The sequence below is a fragment of the Sphaerodactylus townsendi genome, linkage group LG09 (assembly GCF_021028975.2).
Source record: "Sphaerodactylus townsendi isolate TG3544 linkage group LG09, MPM_Stown_v2.3, whole genome shotgun sequence".
Taxonomy (NCBI): Eukaryota; Metazoa; Chordata; class Lepidosauria; order Squamata; family Sphaerodactylidae; genus Sphaerodactylus; species Sphaerodactylus townsendi.
Genome location: NC_059433.1, coordinates 54,833,985 through 54,857,110, shown reverse-complemented (window position 1 = coordinate 54,857,110; position 23,126 = coordinate 54,833,985). Strand labels below are relative to the sequence as shown.

The 23,126-nt window shown below is 39.0% G+C and overlaps 1 protein-coding gene across 1 annotated transcript in view; it reads right to left on the bottom strand.

Moving 5' to 3' along the window:
- The window catches only part of RP1 (RP1 axonemal microtubule associated), a 217,928-nt gene that overhangs the window by 173,159 nt on the left and 21,643 nt on the right, over window positions 1-23,126 (bottom strand). The window contains exons 2-3 of the mRNA XM_048508545.1: window positions 16,751-17,407; window positions 14,351-14,522 (exon numbers count right to left, since the gene is read on the bottom strand). Of these exons, the coding sequence (XP_048364502.1) occupies window positions 14,351-14,522; window positions 16,751-17,395 (817 nt within the window). The 5' untranslated portion in view covers window positions 17,396-17,407. The remainder of the gene's footprint in view (window positions 1-14,350; window positions 14,523-16,750; window positions 17,408-23,126) is intronic.

Here is a 23,126-nt window from a genome sequence, read left to right as displayed (position 1 = left end):
CATATCAGCCACATTTTAAATGTCTCACAGCAAAGATGGAGACTCACAATATTTCTTTTACTAGCACGTTTTGACCAGATATTTAGAGTCTTACCATAAGTAGTGTCATTAGCAATATCTGGTTTTTATTCCCTTTGATTTTCTTTTTGGCAGTCTCATTTAATGTTCATAAAAATTAATAAAAATACTACATGTCTAATTATTATTACTTATGTGCATTTTAAAATATTTATATTTGTTCATGTCCTGTGGCTCTCAAACATCTGAAGTTTATTCTGTGTGGCTCTTATACTAAGCAAGTTTGGCCACTCCTGTAACAGATTATTCCCAATGTTTCTAATGTGAAATCTAGCATCATCCTGTAGACATAGTGCTAAACATAAAATAGAAAGATGGAAAGCCAAATATATGCCCGGACATGAACTATCTGGGTGCTCTCGTGTACAAGTTATACTTTCCAAGATTCAGTTTTTTGTTGAAAACTGGAGATCTTAATAAGCTACTTATAGAATTGCTGTGACAATAAACGAGATGACTGTGACACATTGTCTGACAGTAGTTTTTTCTGAAACTTTTTTGTACCAGTGATAAGTGCTGAGAAATGGGATTCACACTCTGTAGTGATGTGATATCATGAAAGATGATGTTCTCATTAATTAAGCCAATGCATGACTCAGTTAAAGCTCACTGATCTTCCGTTTTTAATCATTTTATTATCCAGTAATTCAGTGCTATCATTTCAGTTTGTTTAATTTTCACATCAAATTTCTTCTATATTCTATATATACATTATATCACCAATATATTGTTTTGAAACAATGAAACTGCCAGGTATTTACAGCCAAACATAGCTGCCATTGGTAAATATGTAAATACATTCAGTAAATATGAACCAGATTCTGTTTCACTAGATGTACCTATCATACCAGAAATGTCTATCAAGAACTTATTAAATAGAATTGCATGAAATATAAATGAAGTGTTTACAATGTTTCCATTTACTGACTCTACCACCATTCTAGCATAGCTTTAATAGCTTGAGGCTAACCAGTCTTAAACGATATACTGAATTAGAACAGAGGGCATTCTGGTTAGGAAAACTGTAGGGCAGGAAAACTATATTTATACATAGAAATCTTAACTATTTGCAATATATGGCTGCCTCTATCAATGCACATTTTGTTTTGTTTTTATCTTCCAAAAATAAATGTCCAAACTATATAGTAAAATAATATAAATATATACAACTCTCCAAAATATGTCATTGGACAAATTAGAATTTTCTGTGCCAAGTTTACATTACTAAATATGTCTAAATTGTAACTACTTCCATTTCTAGGTATCGACCACTTATTTAGCTTGGGTGTGGCCAGAGGCATTTCTTACAAGTGAAGAAAGTGAGGAACGTCCTCATGACAGATGAATGAGATCTGGACTGAACTTCTGTTCTTCCTTTTTTTTTTTGGCAGATATTTAGCCTGAGCATGATCAGCTTCTGAAATCTTTGGTGCAAGCTGAAGAACTAGAGCAAAGGGCTTGGAGTCTGAGACCCTGCATAAACCAGGCCAATGGATTCAGAACTAGCCAGGATGTGGTATACTATATTGTTGGGGGATGGGTGCCCTTGTTTACCTATTTAAATTGTATTCGCATGTTTATAGGTTGCCTTGGGTCCCTATTGGAGGGAGAAAAGTGTGACAAAAATATTAAAATAAATTTAAAATACTAGTAGGTACATCTTCACCCAGGCTGGAATAAGGACCATGGGAGACATATAGCTCATGTCTGAAAAACTGGTGGGTGTGGAAATTATGACATTCAAAAGACCATGAGGATGTTTAAAATTTTCCACCAAGAAATTACATAAACAAACCTCTATTAGTTTTTTCCAGTTAAAACCTATTGTCTGATTTTCAATTGTTAACGGAGGACAGAACCATAAGTACTTCCTAAGTTCTATGGAAACACATTCTATAGGATGGATTTCTGCTTACATCATTTCTCTTTTATATTTTTATCCCACCTTTTTTACTGATATAAATTTATTACTTTAATCAATAGGATAGAAATTAGTTATGCTATATTCAGCTCACCACAATTACCATCTATTTTTTTTACTGTCTGCATTTTCTACTTTGCTTCATAATTTTAAATCTCCATTCCAAATCCTTATAAATAGCGACACTATTCTACATACAAGCTTAGCTCCACCTTCTCTTGAAGTAAGATTGCCTTAAGAGCCAGCTGTGATATATCGTTGATTTCATTCAAATTGACTGACTCTTTTGTATTTAAAATGTAATTCAGCAATTGGTAAGCAAATACAATAATGAAAGAAACAAAACAATAGAATAAATCATAATGGAAGAATTGTTGCTGGTTTTGAAATACAATTAATACAGAAACTGAGCATTTATATTCCTGGAATTATATGCTTCTGAGACTATTCTGCATTCATTCCAACAATTTTAAAATATATTTATCTGCACATATATGAAGTGCCAAAGAATTATGATAACTGTTGAGTTTGAATTGTCATTGCTGCTTTTCTCTTCCAATACACAAGAGTGAATTTCTTCTGTAACACCAGCAGTATTTGTATCTTTCAAATTTACAGTTGCATTCCAGTTAATGTTATTTAAGAATGTCTCATAATAATAAAAAGTTTCACTTTCACAACCTTCTGCTACATCTGCAGATGACGAAGCTGGTTGCATTTCAGCCACATGATTTCCATTATTTCTTGCACTCTGACACACCAACACATTAGGATTGTGATCCATTGTTATCTCCCTGAATATGTTTTTAGTTGCATGATTTTCAAGATTATTGAGCTCCTCGGCATCTACATCCATATTGTCTCTGGCATATGATTTCTTTAATGTTTTGCTTTCTTTTAGAGTTTTTGACATGAGTAGTCCAAATTTATTTTCATTCATGAATTCTAAAGTACTCTCAGCATAAAATCTGATGAAAATATTATTTGTAATTGTATTAATACAGCTTTTCTTCAAGTCCACAAGTTTGTTGCCAAATTTATTTACATCTTTGCCTTGCCACTTCAAATTCAGAGAGTTCATTAAAAAATATAAGCCCAATTGATTCTCAAAATCAGAGGCTTTTCGATAAGCACATCCTCTAACTTCCTCATTGGTTGGCTTTACAATGGCCATCAGAATGGGACAATGCTGTCCACAAATAGCATGAAGCTTATCCAGAGAATCTTGATCTTCATGACGAGTTCTGCTTGAATGAGTGTTGCCAGTTGGCTGGGTTAAGTGTACCTCATCCTGTGAAGGCTGTTCTGAAGGATGTACCTTATTGTCAGGTAATCTAAACTCTATAGTTCTAAAACTTGGGGAATTGGTATTAACTTCTGCACAAGGTCGTGTGGGAGTGGTGCATTCCTTCCTAGTTGCTTCAACAGGCAAAGTGTTGCCATATTGACTATGTTTGCTTTTTATGCTGAGTTCATCAGGAAGAGGCTCTGACTCACTGTTATGGGGCATGTTGAAATAGTTGCATCCATCATCAAAAGGCTTAGCAATGTCTTCAGTTTCAGATGACATTTCTTTCAGTGGTGGCTGCCGATCCAAATTCCCAAAATGTGAGTATGGAATGTCATCACTGTGATTGTCAACCACTGTCTCAGTAGATGTTGTTTCTATATTGCCATACATTCCTGAGTTTTCAGGAGGTGATCTTCTTATTAAATGGTTTTCCTTAAGAAACCATTTCCCTTTGTCAATCAGTACTCCCTCATCTTCAGCAGTGTGGGCCTCAGACTGAGAATACTGGTTTGTACATTGAACTGAAGATTCCTCATTGTAACATTCTTCTTCTCCATTAAGACTGAATTGTGGGGCAGGCCATGTAACATTTTCTTCTTCCCATTGGTTGCTGTTTGTGTGTATTTCTCCAGGGATTTCATATGTCAGTAAAGACATTTTTTCATTACTTGCTTTACATAGGGAAGAAGCTTCTTCCGTTGATTGGAAATATTCTTCAGTATCTCCTGCAATCATTTGAGACATAGATGGAGAACTGAGCTTAGAAATAGGCTTGAGAGGCATTTCTGTTTTACCATAAAGTCTCTCAATAGTTCTTTTAACAAAACCTCTGTTATACTCCTTTTCATATACTGCTTCTTCCGTACTTCCATAGGTCAAGTCACTAGAAGGCATATAAGTATAGTCACTTCTTTCAGAATCTGGTGGATAATCTGACAAGTCAGAAGCAGTAGAACTTCTAAAGGATCTTTTGAATGTTGAAGGAGAATTTGAATATGATCCACACTCAAGTTCTTTTACTATAAGTTTTACTCTGGATATTGGTTCTCCTACAGAGGCATTCGCAGGAAGTTGCTTAGACTCATGGCAAAAAGGTTGTGGCGAAGGTGCTGATAACTGCACTGATGGTTCCTCATGAGTACCACTTTCCTCCACACACTGCTGTACAGAATTTTCGTTGCTGCCACTTTTGGCAGCATTCTCAGCAGTCAAACTAAGATGTTCACTTGAATTTTCTTCTTTCTGTGGAGACTCTGTACATTCTTGTTCTTCTATACTATTTGAGTCTTTGTCTTCTAATTCTGATGTTTCTATGTCAAAAGTGTGGTCCTTATCATTAGAAGTCAGGCTGTAAGTAGTAGAGCGAGGTTCTTCTGTTAGCCCTGATTCTTCATTATTAAAAGATCTGTCTATATTTTTGTCCAGTGATTCTTGTGATGAAGTATCGTCATTTTCTTTGGGTACTTTCTCATTTGATGTTAACCGACAATTATTGGACTGATAAGCATCACAACAGTCCGAGTCGTGCAATGCATAGTGATTATCCAAATCATATAGATTTGGATTCTCCGTTAAAGTACTGTAGTTTTCATGATTCTTCCTCTCTAATTCTTCAGTCAACTTGTTTGAATTTGTAACTTTTTTAGAATCCAACCTATTATTTGAATTTAATGTTTTGCTTAGTTTCCCCTGTGCTTCAAAGTCAGAGATGTTTACAGTATCTACTGAAAACACATTTTCTTGGCAATGTGTAGGTTCCTGTACTTCTGTTTGCATCCCAGAAAACACTAAATGGTTTCCTGTGCACTCCTGTAGATTTGAGATGTAATTTTTCAAATCTTTAACTTCTTCTTTGGCCATCACTTGTTTCAAATACTGCTGCAGTGCAACTATTTCAGAAAAATTACACGTAGCTTGACTTATGTCATCATTATTCATACTGGAAAAATGTTCTTTGAAGGTTTGTACTAGGAGCCAAGCTAAAAGGATACCAGAAGAAGATCCAAGGACTGAGGGAGCAATATCTGTAAGGCAACATGGTTTTTCTACACATCCAGTATGACTTTTTTCAAAATTGAGCACTGCTGATTTCAACTGATGCAACAGCAGACTACTCACACAATCTGTCTGCATATTTGTTCCAAGAATGACATCAATGGCTTTGGGATCAGCTTGAGTTGCAACTTCAGAACGACACCTTTGATCATCACTTAAATGGCGGCTGTTACTTTCCAATGGAGTCTTCTTCTTGTCATTTGTATGGACTATGTCACACCTAGATTGTATTGCATTGTTGTGTATATCTGGCTCTGTGTCATCTATTTTGCTTGCATCGGCATTTTTACTGGATTCTTCTACAATTCCTTTTTTATTGAGATGATTTAGACAAGCAAAATTCTTTGCAGGTGTTACAGTCCCAGGGATTATGTTCTGCAACCAGCTTTGCACGTAACTTTCAAGAGAATGTTCTGCAGTGTCATTTGCATGTATGAAAGCATCCATTGTACAACTCTCATCTGACACTTTGCCTTGAGTTCTGGGAGAGCATTCCATTCTTTTATTCTTGTTCACTTTTTTATGTTTCACTGATGGCTTGAATGACTTGCTCTTTTCTTTGTCTTCCTTACAGCCACTTCCTGTTTCATTAAGGGGTGTTTGCATTTTTATATTGGTAGAATCATGTGTGCCTTCACTAATATGTTTGATTTCACTTTTTGAGTAATGTTTATCCAATAGGAGGTCTTTTTGAGATGATAACAAGTTAATTTTTTTATCTGATTTGAGTCTTATTTTGGGCAGCTGATTATTTAGATCTTGTTTAAAGTTAGATTCATTTTGCTGGTGGCTCATTGAACCCTGACTATATAAATCTTCCTTAGTATCTAAGTTTTTATAAGCACCATTAGTGTTGTGAACAAGAAATTCCTGTCCTCTTTTATGGACTGTGATTTGGCTGGTTGGGTGAGATATCACATCCTTTGTGACAGGTGTCACAGAAACATTTGCTCCATTCTCAGCAGTTCCTTCCATGGTTGAATCACGCAACCTGTACTGAGTATACCCACCTTCTTCCCTAATATCTGAGGAAGATTTTATCTTCTTTTTCTTCTTTTTGCTACTAGAAGATAAAACTTGGCTTCCATCAGAAAGGTGTGTTGTAATACATTCCACACTAGTATTATTGGCAGTTATAGAAGATTCTGTCACGGTTGTAGTAATTCTAGCACATTGGCATACTGTTTGATTGCTTTCACAAGGAGAAGGATGAATGCAATCATGAGATAACCTATGCTCCTGACTGCATATCATCTCTTCTCTTTTTGACTGAGAATATCCTGAATGTTTTTGTTCTGTATCTGCTGCACAACTTTGATTAGCTAAAACCTCTTCAGATGCACGATAATTCCTCGGAGAGAATTCTACATGACTGATATCAGGATCACAATCTGATGTTATATAGTTATGTAATCCTTCTTCTACAGCTGACTTTCCCAAAATGTTCTGTAATAAGTCACCTTCACCAGGCAGATCTACTGATCTTTCAATAGTGGTTTGATAACGTACCTTATTCAACATTTTTTCCTCTACTTCATCTTCTAAAGATTGCTTTGGAACCTGATTGCCGGATGTTTTGCTGCATTGGAGATTATTAACATTTGATGTTTTATTGCTAGAATGAGTGACCAAACAATATTCAGATTTGGTTTCACCAGTATCCGTTTCCTCGCTGTAAGAAAATTGTCCTACCATCTTTTTTTGAACAGCTGTGTCAGACACCGTAGTGATACTTTCAACCACTGCTTTCTTTTTCCTGAGCCTTCTAGGCCCAGGAGTAGGAGGTCTATAAAAATGAGGTTTCACCTTATCTGCATTTGATTCTATGTTCATAGCAGGGTTCTGCCAGATGTCATAATTGCATGTTCCCACTCCTTTACTGTTCACTTCCTCACTAATCTGCTGGTTGGCAGCATCCTCTTCTGTATTGTTGGAGTCCTCTGTAATGTTTTCACATGTTAACATGTTTAATTCTGATGACTGTTCTTCTGTAACCACTGCAGAACCAGTCTCAGCATTTCTCTCAGTAGAAAACCCAGCACGGCTAACAGTAGTTGACCATTTTATAGTTTCCTCCTCCTTTATCTTGAACCGAACTCGCATCTCAACTGTCATACTGCCATCTTGATTAAGATGAACGGACTTCTCAATGTCATCCTCAGTGTGTTCCACAAATAAATCTTCACCAGCATGTGAATGATTTTCTGTTATCCCTCTGTCATTGTCAGGTACATAAGAAAAAGCTGAGTCATTGTCATTACTGTAGCCTTTGTAAGAAGAAGTAGAAAAAATCTGTGATCTGGAGCTCGAGTCTACACCAAAAAGCACCCAAAATGACAGGATTAGAAGAAAAGCATGGAAGACGATCATCACAGATCACCACCCAGAAGCAGAAGGCAGGCAGCAAAGAAACAAGAGAGAAACACATAAATTATTGTTAGTATGCAGACAGGCAGATAACATTGTATTGGTGGAAGACAGCATGAGATATATGACATCAGACACTACCAAATAGCTGATCTAAATTTCACTTATTTTGAACTTCCTTTGTACTGCTTCTTCCAAAACTATACATAAGCTTACAAACTTTAGCTTTCTTAAACAAACCTCATATGTAATTTAAATTATCCTCTTTTTTAATGGAACTCTGACAGCATCTTATCTTTCTCAACTCTTCTGTCTTGCCACCTATCTTTCTTTGAATTATATGCATCTACTTCTTTACATGCTGACAGCCAGTGTGGCATAGTGGTTAAGAGAGGGGGAATTCTAATCTGGAGAACCGGGTTTGATTCCTCACTCCTCCACCTGAGTGGTGGAGGCTTATCTGGTGAACCAGATGTGTTTCCGCACTTTTACATTCCTGCTGGGTGACCTTGGACTAGTCACAGTTCTTTGGAATTCTCTCAGCCCCACCTACCTCACAAGGTGTCTGTTGTGGGGAAAGGAAGGGAAAGGAGCTTGTAAGCCACCTTGAGTCTCCTAATGGGGAGAAAAGTGGGGTATAAATCCAAACTCTTATTCTTATTCTATATTCCTAGACTGTCCCATTGACTCAGGGAAAACAGAGCACATACAGGAGGAGAGGGAACAAGTGCACTGTCCCATTCCTACCTACATGAAATCATTGGAACATGAGTGCTGATTTTTTTAAATGTTGCAATTATGGGGTTGGTATCTACCTGAAGAGCTCACATGCTGGTGACCATACTTCAATGCAAAGGAGAGGGACAGAGACAGTGCATTCATTCCTGCTTCCTCTTTGAAGACATTGATTTCAATATATGGATGTTGTCTGAACAGAAATACTATAAATGTATATAGAGCAGAGCATGATTACACTGTCAAAATACTATGACCTACACATGCTCAGTGCCAGTGTCATAATCCTGTGACCAACATATGTTCTACGGAAAGTATGCATAGATCCTTCACATATATGTACATACTAATGATCTTTTTTAATAAGATCAGGAGTCTTGCTTGCATTCTGTTAACACACAGGTTGGGAGCAAGCTTACTGCTGTGATGTTGCTACCCATTTCTGTGACATGCATTCTTTATACATATTTATAATGTGAGAAATAACCAACTCTGCCTTAATATTAGTAATTAAGGGCTGCCTTAGTTTGATTATTTGCTTTGAGAAAAAAGCAGTGGAAAGGGTTCCACACATGAGCATTGCACAATTGATCTGTACAAGCTACCATTTTGTTACTAGCTCCACGCACCAAACCAAAATGTTTTGGTGGGCTCCAGCCACTAAGCCACCATATTATGATTGGCAGTTCCAAAGAATCCTAGAAACATACAGGCCTCCTTTTCCTGGTTTACCAGATCAATGAATTGAGACCGAGTGTCATGTAGCAGTTTAAGCATTGGACTAGGTTTACGGGGACCTTTGCCATGAACTTATTCGATGACCTTAGCATACTTCACAGGGTTGTTGTGAGGATAAATTGGAGGATGAGAGGATATTTTTCACCACTCTGAGCTCCTTGGAAGAAGAATGGGACAAAAATGCACTAAAATAAAAAAGAACATGCATTAAGTATGGTCTGCATTCAAACTAGCTTCCTCTAGGGTATGCAGGGTTAAGTTGAAGATGTAAGTCTCTCTGCAATGACCAATTGCTGACTGGGGACATATGACAGTTTGGAAAGAGAAAACATGGGAACATGCCTAGGTTAACATGGGAACATGCCTAGGCAACCTGAATTACTTGCTTGCTTTTTTACCCCTTATGTTGGATAACAGATGGAGTAGAGATTTTATAATAAACCAACAATTGCCAGCTCTCCGTGTGTTGGAATAAACAAAGAAACAAAAGAAGAAGATTTTCAATTTGTAAGAAGGATGTAGGTAAGGGGTGGTGGTTCCCGGGTTCAAACCCCCCATTGCATGTCCAAAGCTCTGCCCCCCGGTTGTGGTTTTTTCTGTATTTTAAAGGGTTTTTCAGTTTTTGACCTGAAGAGTGCATTCGTTAGGATAGCAGCACCAAAATTTCAGGCTATTGTCAGGTGACATTTCTGATGATACCAAACAATTTTGGTGAAGTTTGGTTCAGGAGATCCAAAGTTATGAACCCTCAAAGGGGGTGCCCCATCCCCCATTGTTTCCAATGGGAGATAAAAGTAGATGGGACTACCATTTTGAGGGTCCATATCTTTGGACCCCCTGAACCAAACTTCACTAAACCTAGGTGGTATTATCAGAAGAATCTCCTGCTTACATCACCCAGGTTTGGTGAAGGTTGGCTCAGGGGGTCCAAAGTTATGGACTCCCAAAAGGGGTGCCCCATCCCCCATTGTTTCCAATGGGAGCTAATAGAAGATGGGGACTACACCTTTGAAGGTCCATAACTTTGGACCCCCTGAACCAAAATTTACCAAACCTGGGTGGTATCATCAGGAGAGTCTCCTAAAGATACCCTGAAAGTTTGGTGCTGCTAGCTTAACAATTGACCCCTGACAGCAGACACCCCCAAATTTTCCCAGATTCTCCTTTTGAATCCAACCCCTTCAGCATGGATTTAAAGGGAGAATCTGAGGTCCCCAGATTAAACCTTGAAAGTGATGCTGTTTCAAGGTGGAGGATAATCCACCCCAAAACTACGTCACTTTCAATGTTGTTTTAACTGGGGACCCTAGATACTCCAAGATGGGTTTAAAAGGAGAATTTGGGCTACCTAATTTAAACACCACTGAAAGTGATGCTGTTTGGGGGTGGATTTCAGCATCACAGCAGCCACCCATGGGGGGGGGGGGGCGCAAACCTCAGGTTTTGCACTAGGCTCCATTTTCCCTAGCTACCCCTCTGCCTTGAGGGGAGGGAGAAGAAACTGCCGGCTACCAGCTGGGAGCCCAGCCGGTGGGGGGGTGGAGCGGGCAGGGCAGGGGAGTCTGCCATCACTGGTCTCAGAGAGCTGCTTTTATAAGCACTGAGGCCAGGGGCAGTGCTTGGGGAGGTGTGGCCACGCCCCAAGGGCAGGTGGGGGTGTGGCCTTGCCCCCCGAACCCCCCCTGTATAAAATCTATACCTATGTCACTGATTTATGTCCCATCTTTTTCTCCTGTAAGGAGACTCAAGGTGGCTTACAAGCTCCTTTCCCTTCCTCTCGCCACAACAGACACCTTCTGAGGTGGGGTTGAGAGACTTCCGAAGAACTGTGACTATTCCAAGGTCACCCAGCAGGAATGTAGGAGTGCAGAAACACATCTGGTTCACCAAATAAGCCTCGACCACTCAGGTGGAGGAGTGAGGAATCAAACCTGGTTCTCCAGATTAGAATTCACCTGCTCTCAAAAAGGTACATATGGGATAAATATTACATACACACATACATACACGTGTATTAAGGCAAAAGTTTGGCTTCATTGGATGCTTTCCACATGTACAATAGGGGTTGTTGATTCCCTCTTCCTGCAACAGTTCTGCCACCTCCCCCTCCCCCTCCTCCCCTTCCCCCGCAGGAGCACCAAGGACTCTAGCAAGAAGGGAGAACTGAAAAGCGCTGGCCTGTGATGGAAATCCCTTCCTTCTGCAGAAAGGATTAAAGCCATGCTTTGTTTCTGCAGTTCCAGTTGTCACTACCATTTCATAGAAATAAAAGACAGTATGCACTGAGCAGCAATATTCATCACATTTTGAAAGATATTATAGACTTATAGAAATACTATCAGTAAGGGCCATTGTGCTAAACAATTCAACAAGCTCTAGATGGCTGTTGGTGGAGGGAGTAGCAGCAAGGCAGCATCTGTTTAAATCAGTAGGGATCAATGCCACTTGGCACCAGTTGCTCAAGGTTCTCTGGAACATGTTACTTTGGAAAAATGTTTTGATTTAACTTGTGATTGTATCACTAATATTAACCCTGCTTATATTACATGTCTGTTTTCCCATCTAAATTACCAAGAAGACTGTAAACAAACTAATACAATTACTTCAGCTAAGTTTTAATGTTTTGTGTCTCCAAGCCCCACTTGGAGGTTGGCAAGCCTGGCACTGAATGTTTTCTGGTTTGTGCCTGACTTTGTTGAAGGGAATGGAAACAAGCTGCGCAGCCAGATTTGATGAGGGAGTGTGGGAAAGCGAATGAGCTGGTTTTCCTTAAGTAATCATTGGAGATATGGGGAGTCAGGTTGCCAATTCCAGGATGGGAAATTCCTGGGGATTTGGGGAGGAAGGCTAGTCACAACAGGGGTTGAGGAGGGAGGAAGTTATCAGCATGCTTTAAAACTGTAGAGTCCACCCTCCAAAGGAGTCATTTCCACCAGGGAATCTGTTTTCTGTGGTTTGGAAATCAGTTGTAATTTCAGATCTTCAGGCTCCACCCAGAAGTTGGCAAGGCAAGTTCTGAATGCACATAATTGCACATTTGATTGGGGGGGAGGGGGGTTAGGGTTAGTTTTTTGTGTGTGGAGAAATATATATATGGTATGCACACAAACATTCATTTTATGGGCCAAGAAAGGAAGATTAAATTTTTTCTAAAAGGCAAAGTGATCTCCAGGCAGACCCCACCTGGAGCTTGGCAAGCCAAGATCTGAATACACATTACTGCACCTTATAAGGCTTTCTGTGGAACAATGTATGTGGTACACACGCAAAAAAATCATTTTATGGTCCCAGAATGGGAGATTAAGTGTATCTAAATGGCAAAATGATCTCCAAGCCCCACCTGGAGACTAGGGAGACAAGATCTGAATACACATAATAGCACATTATTACACTTTTTGTGAAGAAATGTATATGGGATATATACAAACATCCATTTGTGTTGTCAAAATGGGAGACTTAATGTATTTAAGTGACAAAGTGACCTCTAGGGCCCACCTGGAGGTTGGCAAGGCAAAGTCTGAATGCATATAATAGCACATTGTAAGGCTTTCTGTGGCGATGTACACTCATATATTCATTTTATGGGGCGAGAATGGGAGATCAAATGTATCCAAATGGAAAAGTGATCTCCAGATCCCACCTGTAGGTTGGCAGGACAAGTTGTGTATGCACATAAAAGCACATTTTAACATTTTCTGTGGTGGTATTCACTGAAATATTCTTTTTATGGGCCCAGAAATAGAGATTAAGTGTATCTAAATGGCAAAGTGATCTCCAGGCCCTACATGGAGGCTGATAAGCCAAGTTGTGAATGCAGAGAATGGCTTTTTCACACATGTTACACTGCTAAAGACAAGAAATTTGGGAGACTTGCTGATTCATCTCTGCGAGCAATTGCTGTTGCTGAGTGTTCATTGGTAATTATTCTTGGTTTTGTTTTTGTTTTTTGTCTGCTTGTTCTTTGGAAGAGGGGGAGTGTGTGCAGGGGATTGGGGTGTTTGTTTTTTGTTTTTGGGGGGAGGGAATAGGGCATGCTGGGGATTCAAGAGGGTGGTCGTTTGTTTGGGGCTTGAGAGTCTGGATGGGAAGACCACCTGAAGATCATGACTTGGAACCCACCTAGAATTTGTACACCTGCAAGGTAGAGGCTGTTTTTGGCTGATTCCCCCTTCCCACAGCAGCTTCATGTGAAATGCTGCTCTTGGGAAACAGGGAAGCTGAGGAATAGCTTGGGATACAATAAGAAAAATCACAACCCCTTACACCAACAGAAATGTATGCTCCTGTCCATAGGTCCATCATACAGCAGATAACGATTTCCTCAAGTCCCACCTTCACTTTCCATTCTCCCCACAGCAAGTAAGATCACTTCTAGCATGAGTTTAATTTTCCTTTGCAGCCAGAGTGGAGAGATTTGCCAGTGGTACAGGCCCTGGGCATCTTCCCTCCACCCACAGCCAGCATGCCTAGTCTCCCCTCCCCACCCTCTTGCGCTGCTTTGTATGCTTCCCCTTTGCCCTCCCTGTTGCCAACTCCTTCCTGCTTCTCTAAATGTTTGTATCAATACATTCATATCAAGCAGGGTTTCCTTCTGGCTCCATCCCAACTCCCCTTCTCTACTTCTGCCCTCCCCAGGAGGGCATTTTTAAAGCTTTCTTTCAGACAAACTTCTATTTTAAAAACAAGCCTCTCTTGCAGCAGCAAGAGAATGTGAGTGAGTGGGAGTGTGTGTGTATATATATAGGGGAAGGGAGGGGGATATCAGCAAGATCTGTGCCCTTAAGGCTGTTGGTTAAGAGAAGTTAAGAGAAGTAGTAAAAGGAAAAACTTCAGGAAGCAGTGGTGTAGCAGGCACCAGGCTGCCTTCTAGCATGTGAACAGAGAAACGCAAGGAAAGCTCTCTGCAAGCCCACTGCACAGAGAAGTATCATGAGGTAAGCATTCCCTGCATGATTAATAACTCTAATGATCTCACCTTCAAATCTTTCTATATCTCTGATACGTACCTGAGGGTTCTTTCTCTTTTGTGAAAATCTAACAGGGTAGCTTGTATATATTTCAGTTGCATTTTTAAATGCATTTATATCCTGTCAGATTATTTTGCTTTGGTTTCCACTCTATAGTTTAACAGGAGATAGAAAATCAAAATAATTGAGAAGACTTACTTTTCCTGCCCTCTGATTTGGTGTTGGTTTTGGGATATACTCGACTGGAAATCCCGGGCAGTCTACCTGGCAACGAATACCTATGAGGGTCATAACTGCCTGGTCTAAAAGGTTCTCTGCTTGCTGCCACAACAGCTCCTGAACATAGGATCAGAGCTTGAAGGCTGGGGACCTAGAAAAGACAACACCAGAATGCTGTCAATCAGCAATGCATTTTAAAAAGCATTAATTCTATCAACACTTGACATTTAAAAATATGTGAAATGACAAAACAGTTGATGTAGCTGTCAACATGTTTTATATTAAATATTACTGTCCTAAATAATAGTACAACAGTATTCATGGTCACACACCCATAGTTTCAAATGACAATTTCATAAGGAAGAAATATAAAATGTTCATTAATTTATTCATAATGCTATTTGCTAAAAAAAAAGTTAACAAGTTTGCAGAAAGGATGTAGGAATGTTAAGCTATTATTGGTTAAGGAAGCTCTTATTTTGCAAAACACCCTGATAAAGAAACACTTTTTGATGTGAAGGCTCTAGGGAATTCAAGAATTATTCGTGCTTGCAAAACATCCCCCATTCTATTCATCTGAGTGAAAACCTCTAGGAACTGCACACTGCATTAAAGAAAATGAGACTGTTTGTACATAGCAGACAAGTGTGCATAACTAGCTCTCAAATCAGCCCTAATCCATTTAGAGCTTTATTATCTACCTTTCCCATCAAAGTTGTTATTAGATGCTGGTTATAACAATCTCACTTTTAACATTTTAAAACTGTGAAATGCATTAACCAGGGTTCGATTCTATCTTTGTCTGAAACGAGTGCCCACTTGTGCTTGGGCCTCTATTATTTTCCCTCCTAGCTGCAGGCCTATCCCCATGCTTTTCCTTTACAGGCTTCCGGGAATCCCCCAGCACTACATCTCCAGACTAGAGGAATCAGTTTCCCTGGAGAAAACAGGTACTTTGAATGATGGATTCTATGGCAGTGTAGTTTAGTTTATTGGATTTACTATGCCGCCGCCTCCTTTTGAGCTCAGGGCTGCTCACACCATGTTCACAACAATAGAAAACATTAAAATATCAACAATATTGAATAAACCTTTAGCATAGCCCACAGAGGTCCCTGTCCTCCAGCACCATCTCCAAATCTCTAACCAGGATCTAGCAATCTCTAACCTACTTTTCAGGTAGCACAGAGGGCTACAGTAGGTAGAGGAAGAAAGGAGGGTCCTGTCCCATGTGTGTTGCTCTGCTCAGGATTCTTTGGACATCTTCCTGTATACTACATTGTGGGTTAATCAACACAAATGTGAGTAATTAATCTTGCAACATCTCTTTTAATGGAACACAATCTTGTTAATGGCAGAGAAACTCATTTCCTGTGATCCATTTCTCAACTTTAAATTCTTCTACCCTGTCACCACCCAGTAAAAACTGCATCTTCAAAGGCTGATTTTCGTATTTTTAAAGCTGGGACTCCATGACTTATGTGTGGAGGTGACTGCAGTTCACCACAGAGGATCATTGCGTTACTCCTCAGGGGATCATGAGATCATGCTAGCAGAAACAAGTTTGTAAGAGAATCTGCACTAGTAGTTTGCTTCTGTGCTAAGAATCATTTCAGCAGTGTGGTCATAAATGGTGGAGAAGCTATTTTAAAGAATGTTAAGCTCTTGACACAGAAACAGAGAGAGTATTATGCCTTATGTGTCATGTAAGCCTAGTGTTGGGTAAGATTGAGGCCACTCCTGTGGAGGGCCTAGAAAAGCTCTTTAATAAGCAAAAGTACACACTGGAAGTAGAACAGGAAGATGTGGCTTAAAAGAAAGCTACTCTTCACAAATACGAGGCTTAAATTCTCCTCACTTTCAACTCCATGTCTCTAAGGTAATCATTTTACTTCTTTAACACTCACAGTCTATTAAGGGAGTTCTTAAGTAATCCATCTGAAAGAGAACATGAACAGTGCTGTGAACAATTTAGAGTTAATCTAAGCAGAGTTACACATTTCTGATTCCATTAAAATCAGTGGATTTAGAAGTCTGCAACTCTGTTACCAACAGAAGAAATTACTAAGCCATCAAGACTTTACTAAGCCATCAAGGCTTAGTAAATTAGGAATTACAGAAAAGTGTACTTTAGTAAAACTATGGAAATGGTTCCCTCACCCATGCCCATCATCTGATTTCTTCATACTTGGTGATTGACAGTTGAATATGTGAGATGATTCCATCAAAAAAAATCTGTCTGTTTAGAGATGAACAGTCTGTTTGTGTTGTAAGTGTGTTCTAGTCATCAGGTAATGAGTCTGTAAAGGTCAATCAGTCCCACATATTCAAAGGGGGACAAATAAAATTTCATTCCCAAGTCTCTTCTCACATCCTTACCTTTCTGCCATCAGTGGTATATAACTTCTCAACTGGATACTGCATTAATTCACTAATGTGGTCCAGAAACGCCTCAAAGTTTTGTGTGTTCTTTTTACCCAAGACAATGGTGCGGTGGATTCTTGCATCCCCATTTTTGAAAACCAGCAACTTCTTAGGGGTACCGATATGGATGTTGCCACCTCTCTGGAACACCCCATCTTCACCCTCTCTAGCTAACTGTATGGCTTTGCGGCGAGCACTCACAGGCCTGCTGATCTGCCATGGCAATGGCTTCTTGCTGGCCTTGTCCAAGTTAATGGGTTTGATTTTCTTCTGTTGGGAGCAAATGTATGACTTTCCATCTTCAAGGTCTTCCAGGTTAGTGACACCATGTATTCCTCGTGGTGTAGTGATAGTCCTCACTCCAAAAGGCAATGGGACTCTCTTGGACAAATTGTCAAGCAAGGCATCAAAGGATTTGAAAGATCTGCTATTAACAACCATCTTGACCCCATTAAATTGAGGGTCTCCACTTTTGTAAAAGCAGATCCGTTTGGCCACAACTGGGTCAGTGACATTGAGGGGGCGTGGGGACAAAGACTGTTCGGTCTCTGAAGTGTGAGGCTGAGTCACAGAATATGTGGTTGAAGGTGTTTCACTCATTTTGTCAGCAATCTGGAAATAAGCATGCAGAAGTAAATGTTCTGTCATGATCATAACAATGATGCAGTCCTTGTTTTTGTAAAAACACAAAGTAGATTTTAACAAAAGCACCAGCAGTAAATCTTGCCAAAAATCAATGACTTAAATAGGTCCAAGCTGTTATCTCTATATTCCACAAAGACAGGCAGGATTAAGCTAACAAAGCTCTGCTTGCAAATATGTGCAGAATTCCCCAGTGGATTTTCACGTATCTTATCATTTTGGTACAACAGAATATTTATACAGCAAAGCATATTTTATCATACCAGAATAGCAACTGGATCATTTTTATTTTAATAGTGAATATAATGACAGCATTTCTTATAATGGCAGCATTTCTTAACAGCATAGGTACTTTCAAGCAGAGGAATGAAATTTTGTTGAAGTGTGACCCATTCGGCTAGGTAAAGATTAATGAAAAATTGTACACAATCTGGAAGGAAATTCTTCTATCTTATGTGGACTCTTTGAATACAGTGGAGCTTGTACAAAAATACCTTTCTACTAGATTATCACGTATCTTATGCGTGTCTACTTTACACCATTGCAGTTCTACTGATTCCAGCAAGATTGTTCTTCAGTAGGCCTGTCTACCAAAGAAAGTCCAAAAGTCTTATAAAATATCATCCAGCTACTTAATCTGTAATAACGTTCATTTAACATTAACCATGTCAGCCTAATTAGTTCAGAAACAATTTAGAACATTTCCACTGATACCATACTTTATCCCTTGGATTCAGTGTGGGTAACAACACATTGAAATGCTTGACTGAAATTATCAACAAACTTTAAATTAAAAAATACTATATGATAATATATTATATTGCCCTTTTCATAAGTGTTCAAGCTACTCAACATTTGTTTTTTTCAGTGATAAACATGACAATATGTCTATCTACTCCAGTATCACTACCCTATATTGCAAGTGGTTACAAAAAGAGAAATAGAGATGACCTATAAAAGAATCTTTAAGGAAGGAAACAGTAAGTGAGAGACTCCTGGCTATATGGTAGTATGTGTAATTAGAAGATGGGGTTTCATCTAAGCTAATAATAAAACTTTCAGTACATTCCGCTAATGATGCTGAATCCAGACTAAATTTCCTAGTGGCAGAATGGAAGTTTCCCATATCCCTCTTCCTACTGCAACCCACTGATTTCATGATTTTTTAAAAGAACATTTCTAACATTTTATAACATTTGTAATTCTGTTCCTGTGAGACAGGGAACTCTGGGAAAAGCATGAGGGAAGTCTGCAGTGGGAAAAGGGAAATCAGTGGAAATTCCAAGTTTCGTCTTGATTCAGCCCATTAGTCTGATCCAAGCTATGATAACTTGACTTAGTCCTGTCTTGTTTCCTCCTCATAAAAAAAATACTAGCCAACTGATATTCTGACAGTGGATATCAATGCCTGTGAGGAAAGAATAACCTCTGTTGGTAGGTATTTTTTTCAATCTTTGGTGTTTCATGATCAGTAAAATGAGGTTGTACCATTATCCTTGTGGTCTTGGAAGCTATTCCACCTAAGCATATACAGCCTTTGCAATCTGTTTTAGCTACTGGTTGCAAACAGATTTCTTAAATGTCATTTCAGTCTTCTGAACTGTGAAATAATAGCAGACTTTTCTTATGAGAGCAAGAGAATGAAATACAGCAACTTGCCTAACTTAATCCAGAAAGTTCAAAGATAAGCTAAGTCAAACAAAATGCTACAGTTCCAGCTTTTGAAAATACAATATCAGCTAATTATAGTAACAAAACAACCACTCACAAACGTAGTCAGAGTTGTTTAAAACCACCAGAAACAAAATGCTCCCATGAAACATCCAACAAGGTTAGGCACTGGCAAATATCCAGATTAGGTTTCCCACCTCTCCGTATGCCCTTGCCATTAGAACTTTGTGCAATGATCAAGAGTTAACAAACACAGTAGCAATATAAAAGGAGATATGATCTCTAGGAGGTCTGAAGCTTTTATAGATTTTTATGGGATTTATCACTATAGGCCAGGGGTAGGGAACCTGCGGCTCTCCAGATGTTCAGGAACTACAATTCCCATCAGCCCCTACCAGCATGGCCAATTGGCCATGCTGACAGAGGCTGATGGGAATTGTAGTTCCTGAACATCTGGAGAGCCGCAGGTTCCCTACTCCTGCTATAGGCCATCACCCTGAAAATGGTTTCAGTTTTTCAGAATTCAAACTACAAGCATGTCATCTGATGAAACAGAGAACCAAAACAGATTTTTGGAATGTCTGAAGCCTACCTCTAGTCTAAGGAACTTTCCTCCAATTTCTGGGGCTCTTTTCCTGAAGGAAGAGCTATTTAAGTTGGAGGATCACCCCATAGACCCTTTCCACATGACAAAATTAATGCTGGTCACCCATGGGTGTAAACCATGGGGGGGGGGACTTCGCACGGTTCCCACCCCTGCATCTGGTCTGTCCTGCATTATCTACTCCAACCTGGTTTAACAAAAATTCCATTATCTGTGATTCTTTTGAGAAAGACCAGGTTGGAGCCACCACTGAACAAATGACCCCACGTGGGAGGTGCATTACTCGGATGTAGCTTTCTTGTTTTCTCCCCTCCTGCCCCTCTCCTGCATAGCCACGCAGGAGCGCATTGACCTGGTATGGCTGCAGGGGTTGTCTGTGGCCGGCTACATTGCAATGCAGCAGAGACAGCCAGGGACAGCCTAAACAGACATGCCTCAGCGAGAAGGCCGTGCGAAGGCCCAGCTGTGTTGGATTCGGGGCCAGTGCCGTGCGAAGGGCCAGGGGCTGCACCAGGCTCATCTATCTTGGCTGCACCCCATGTTAATTTTGTCATGCAGAAAGGGCCTTAGACTGGAGGAAAATTTAAAAAATTTGGTGAACAAAGTGTTAGGAAACAAGCCTTTCGGTTTACTATAAGAGTGGTGGTAAGTTAGTATTACAACATCTATTATTCATTCACTTGCAATATTTACAGATCACATTTCCATTTTGCTTGAAGTGTTAATAATGAGCAATTAGACAATGACTATGTGACAACCACTTCCAAATGTCTCTTGTCTTGAAAACCTTGTGGGATCACGGCATTGTCCACCACCACATGTGATATCACTGGAGGTATCACTGTATATTAACATATTTTTAATGCTTTTGTCAATTTTTAAAACTTTCTCCCTATTTTTGTGGCAGTTACATACTACTTCTGAACTTGTGCACACACCTCTGTCAAAATAAAATCTGTTTTTTGTCAGTAGCAGGAAAATATCCATTGTACTTATACAAGTACATTCTATCCCAAACAGCAGCATTAGAATTACATTATCTTCCAGTTTTAGCATAGATATATCCCATATTAGGAAATGGATTTCCCCACAACAGAACAGCTACTTGGAAGGTATAGATACTGTGTGATAAATAAGTAAAATTGTGTCTCTAATTTGCTAAAACTAACATCAGAAAATTCTTCTATTAAACAGGAAATGGACGGTGTAATTCTAATCTGAGTTAAACTTCCTAAATCCACTGAAGTAAATGGGTTTAGGATTTCACTAGAAATCCTGATTCACACTCTCTTAAGCAAACCACATGGAGAAACTGGGCTCCCTTGTGTAGCTGATTTAATTTTCTCAATAGAAAAAGCATATGAATGCACCAGAATATCATGAAGATCACAGTCTTCATACCTGGCTGCTTCTACAATTGCACATCATGCTCCATGATAAATGACCTTCTGGGCACAGAGCCCCACAGTTCTCATTAGCTCAAGTAGGTATTGCTGATTATTATTTAATGTAGAAGCCTAAATATCAAAGCATTATTTTGAAAAAAAAAACTTGACTCTAGATTTATAAACAAACTGCAGTGCAAGACTTAAATTCTAATACTTCTACGCACCAGTTCTACACACAACTGTTCAGAATGTTTCAGAACATGATTTTGCAACATAAAGTCTGCAGGATATGTACAGTCCATGCAGCTCATGCTGTCACCATGAGTACACATTTCAGAGAAGAAGGCTAGGCATGCTTTATACAGGTTAAAGCATCTGTTGGCAGGACACATCACCTACATCAAATCCCCTACTTTATGGGAATGCTAAACCAAAGTGAACATACATGCAGTCAACTATGCTAATGGTATTGCTAATTTAAAAACATTTTATCAATTGAGCTCAAGTGAAGATGTGGATATGTGATCCTGTTCTACAAACTTGTTTAGTTCCAAGTGAGAACATTCTAAGGTTCATTGTAGATCCCTTGATTATCTGACACAGTGCAACAGCCTCCATAAAAAGTACTGTGGTTTAGTAATGTCAAGTAATATGCACTGGAAGTTCTGTCAGAGAAATTTGCAATATGTCCCTAAATATGAATTTGGTGGAAAATCTGTTGTAAATAGTTAACCCACAGAGTACCTTGGCACTAGAATTCAAACAGTCCCAATATAACTCTATCATATGATGTGCTTTTCCTTGAAATGAAAAGTAAGTTTTAGTACAGTTTTACATTTTTAGTATAGATTTTATATTTACCCAATTGACCCTTTCACTAATACTAAGTTCCATTTTCGTTAAGAATGTACAAAGACCTTGATATCAGTCAAGTGTATGGATCTAATATTAGACATTGTTGTCCTACTTACCATAAATCAAATACCCAATGGTGGCTTGTTTTTGGATTCAATCTCTATGCAGTTAATAATTTCATTCTTGTTATGAAGAAACAAAGCTAGAGGAAGTATAGTCTGCTAATACCATGGTCATTATTGGCTGGCTTGCAAAGCAAACAATGAATATTTGATTTACTAAGTATTTTCACACAAGGGTTCCCATATAATTTCTTGCATTTCATGGAAAAATAAATGCAACCATTTCACATTGCTAACATTAATTACAGCCTGTTTCTTCTTTAAAATTAACTTTCCTTGGGAAAACACCCACAATCACAAAGCAAGGATAAGAACAAAAGTTACCAAATTTTAAAAAGATTTTAGTTACCTTCTGATGCTGCAGTTTTTTCCTTAACAAATCATTTAGTGCTTTTTGCTATTTGTAAGTACTTCTCAGAATTCTTACCAGAATAGAGCATCCATCTCTCAAAGCATACAACCGTCTTTCAAGCTTCTAAATCAGAAAGTCAGAAATAACTTCCTCCTAATTACCAGTCCTTCTGGTTGCAATCATCTTCAATGGTTAGCAGTTCTTCTTGTCTAAACTGTATCAATAATACAGATAAAACCAGGCTTTCTGGTACTGCAGAAAAAAATTATCCCATAGTTTTCTTTCCTGACACTCTGTATTTAATGGGCAATCAAGCTCTGTCCAATCCAATACATATTCCGGAAAATTTTGACACAGGAGGGCTGAATGTCAACCAAACAACCAAGTTTGAGAGAGTATTTCTGCAGATGCAGAGGGATTATGATGCTTTATCTCTTCAGGACTGTTGAATTAGGTTCTTCTTCTTAAGCAAATGCTGTATCTCCAGATGGCAACTGTTCCAACTAATTACTGCCACGCATATAATCAGATTTCAAGCTTCTCCCCTTAATCGGGATTATAGAAAGCCTGTCATACTCACTGCAGAAGCAGCTGCAACAAGAGTTTTGTCAGCAGACGCAACTACTTTTCATTGGCTTGTACCTTCACCCCCTATGTATTTACTGTGCATTCCTTATACTAAGCATTTATGGCAATG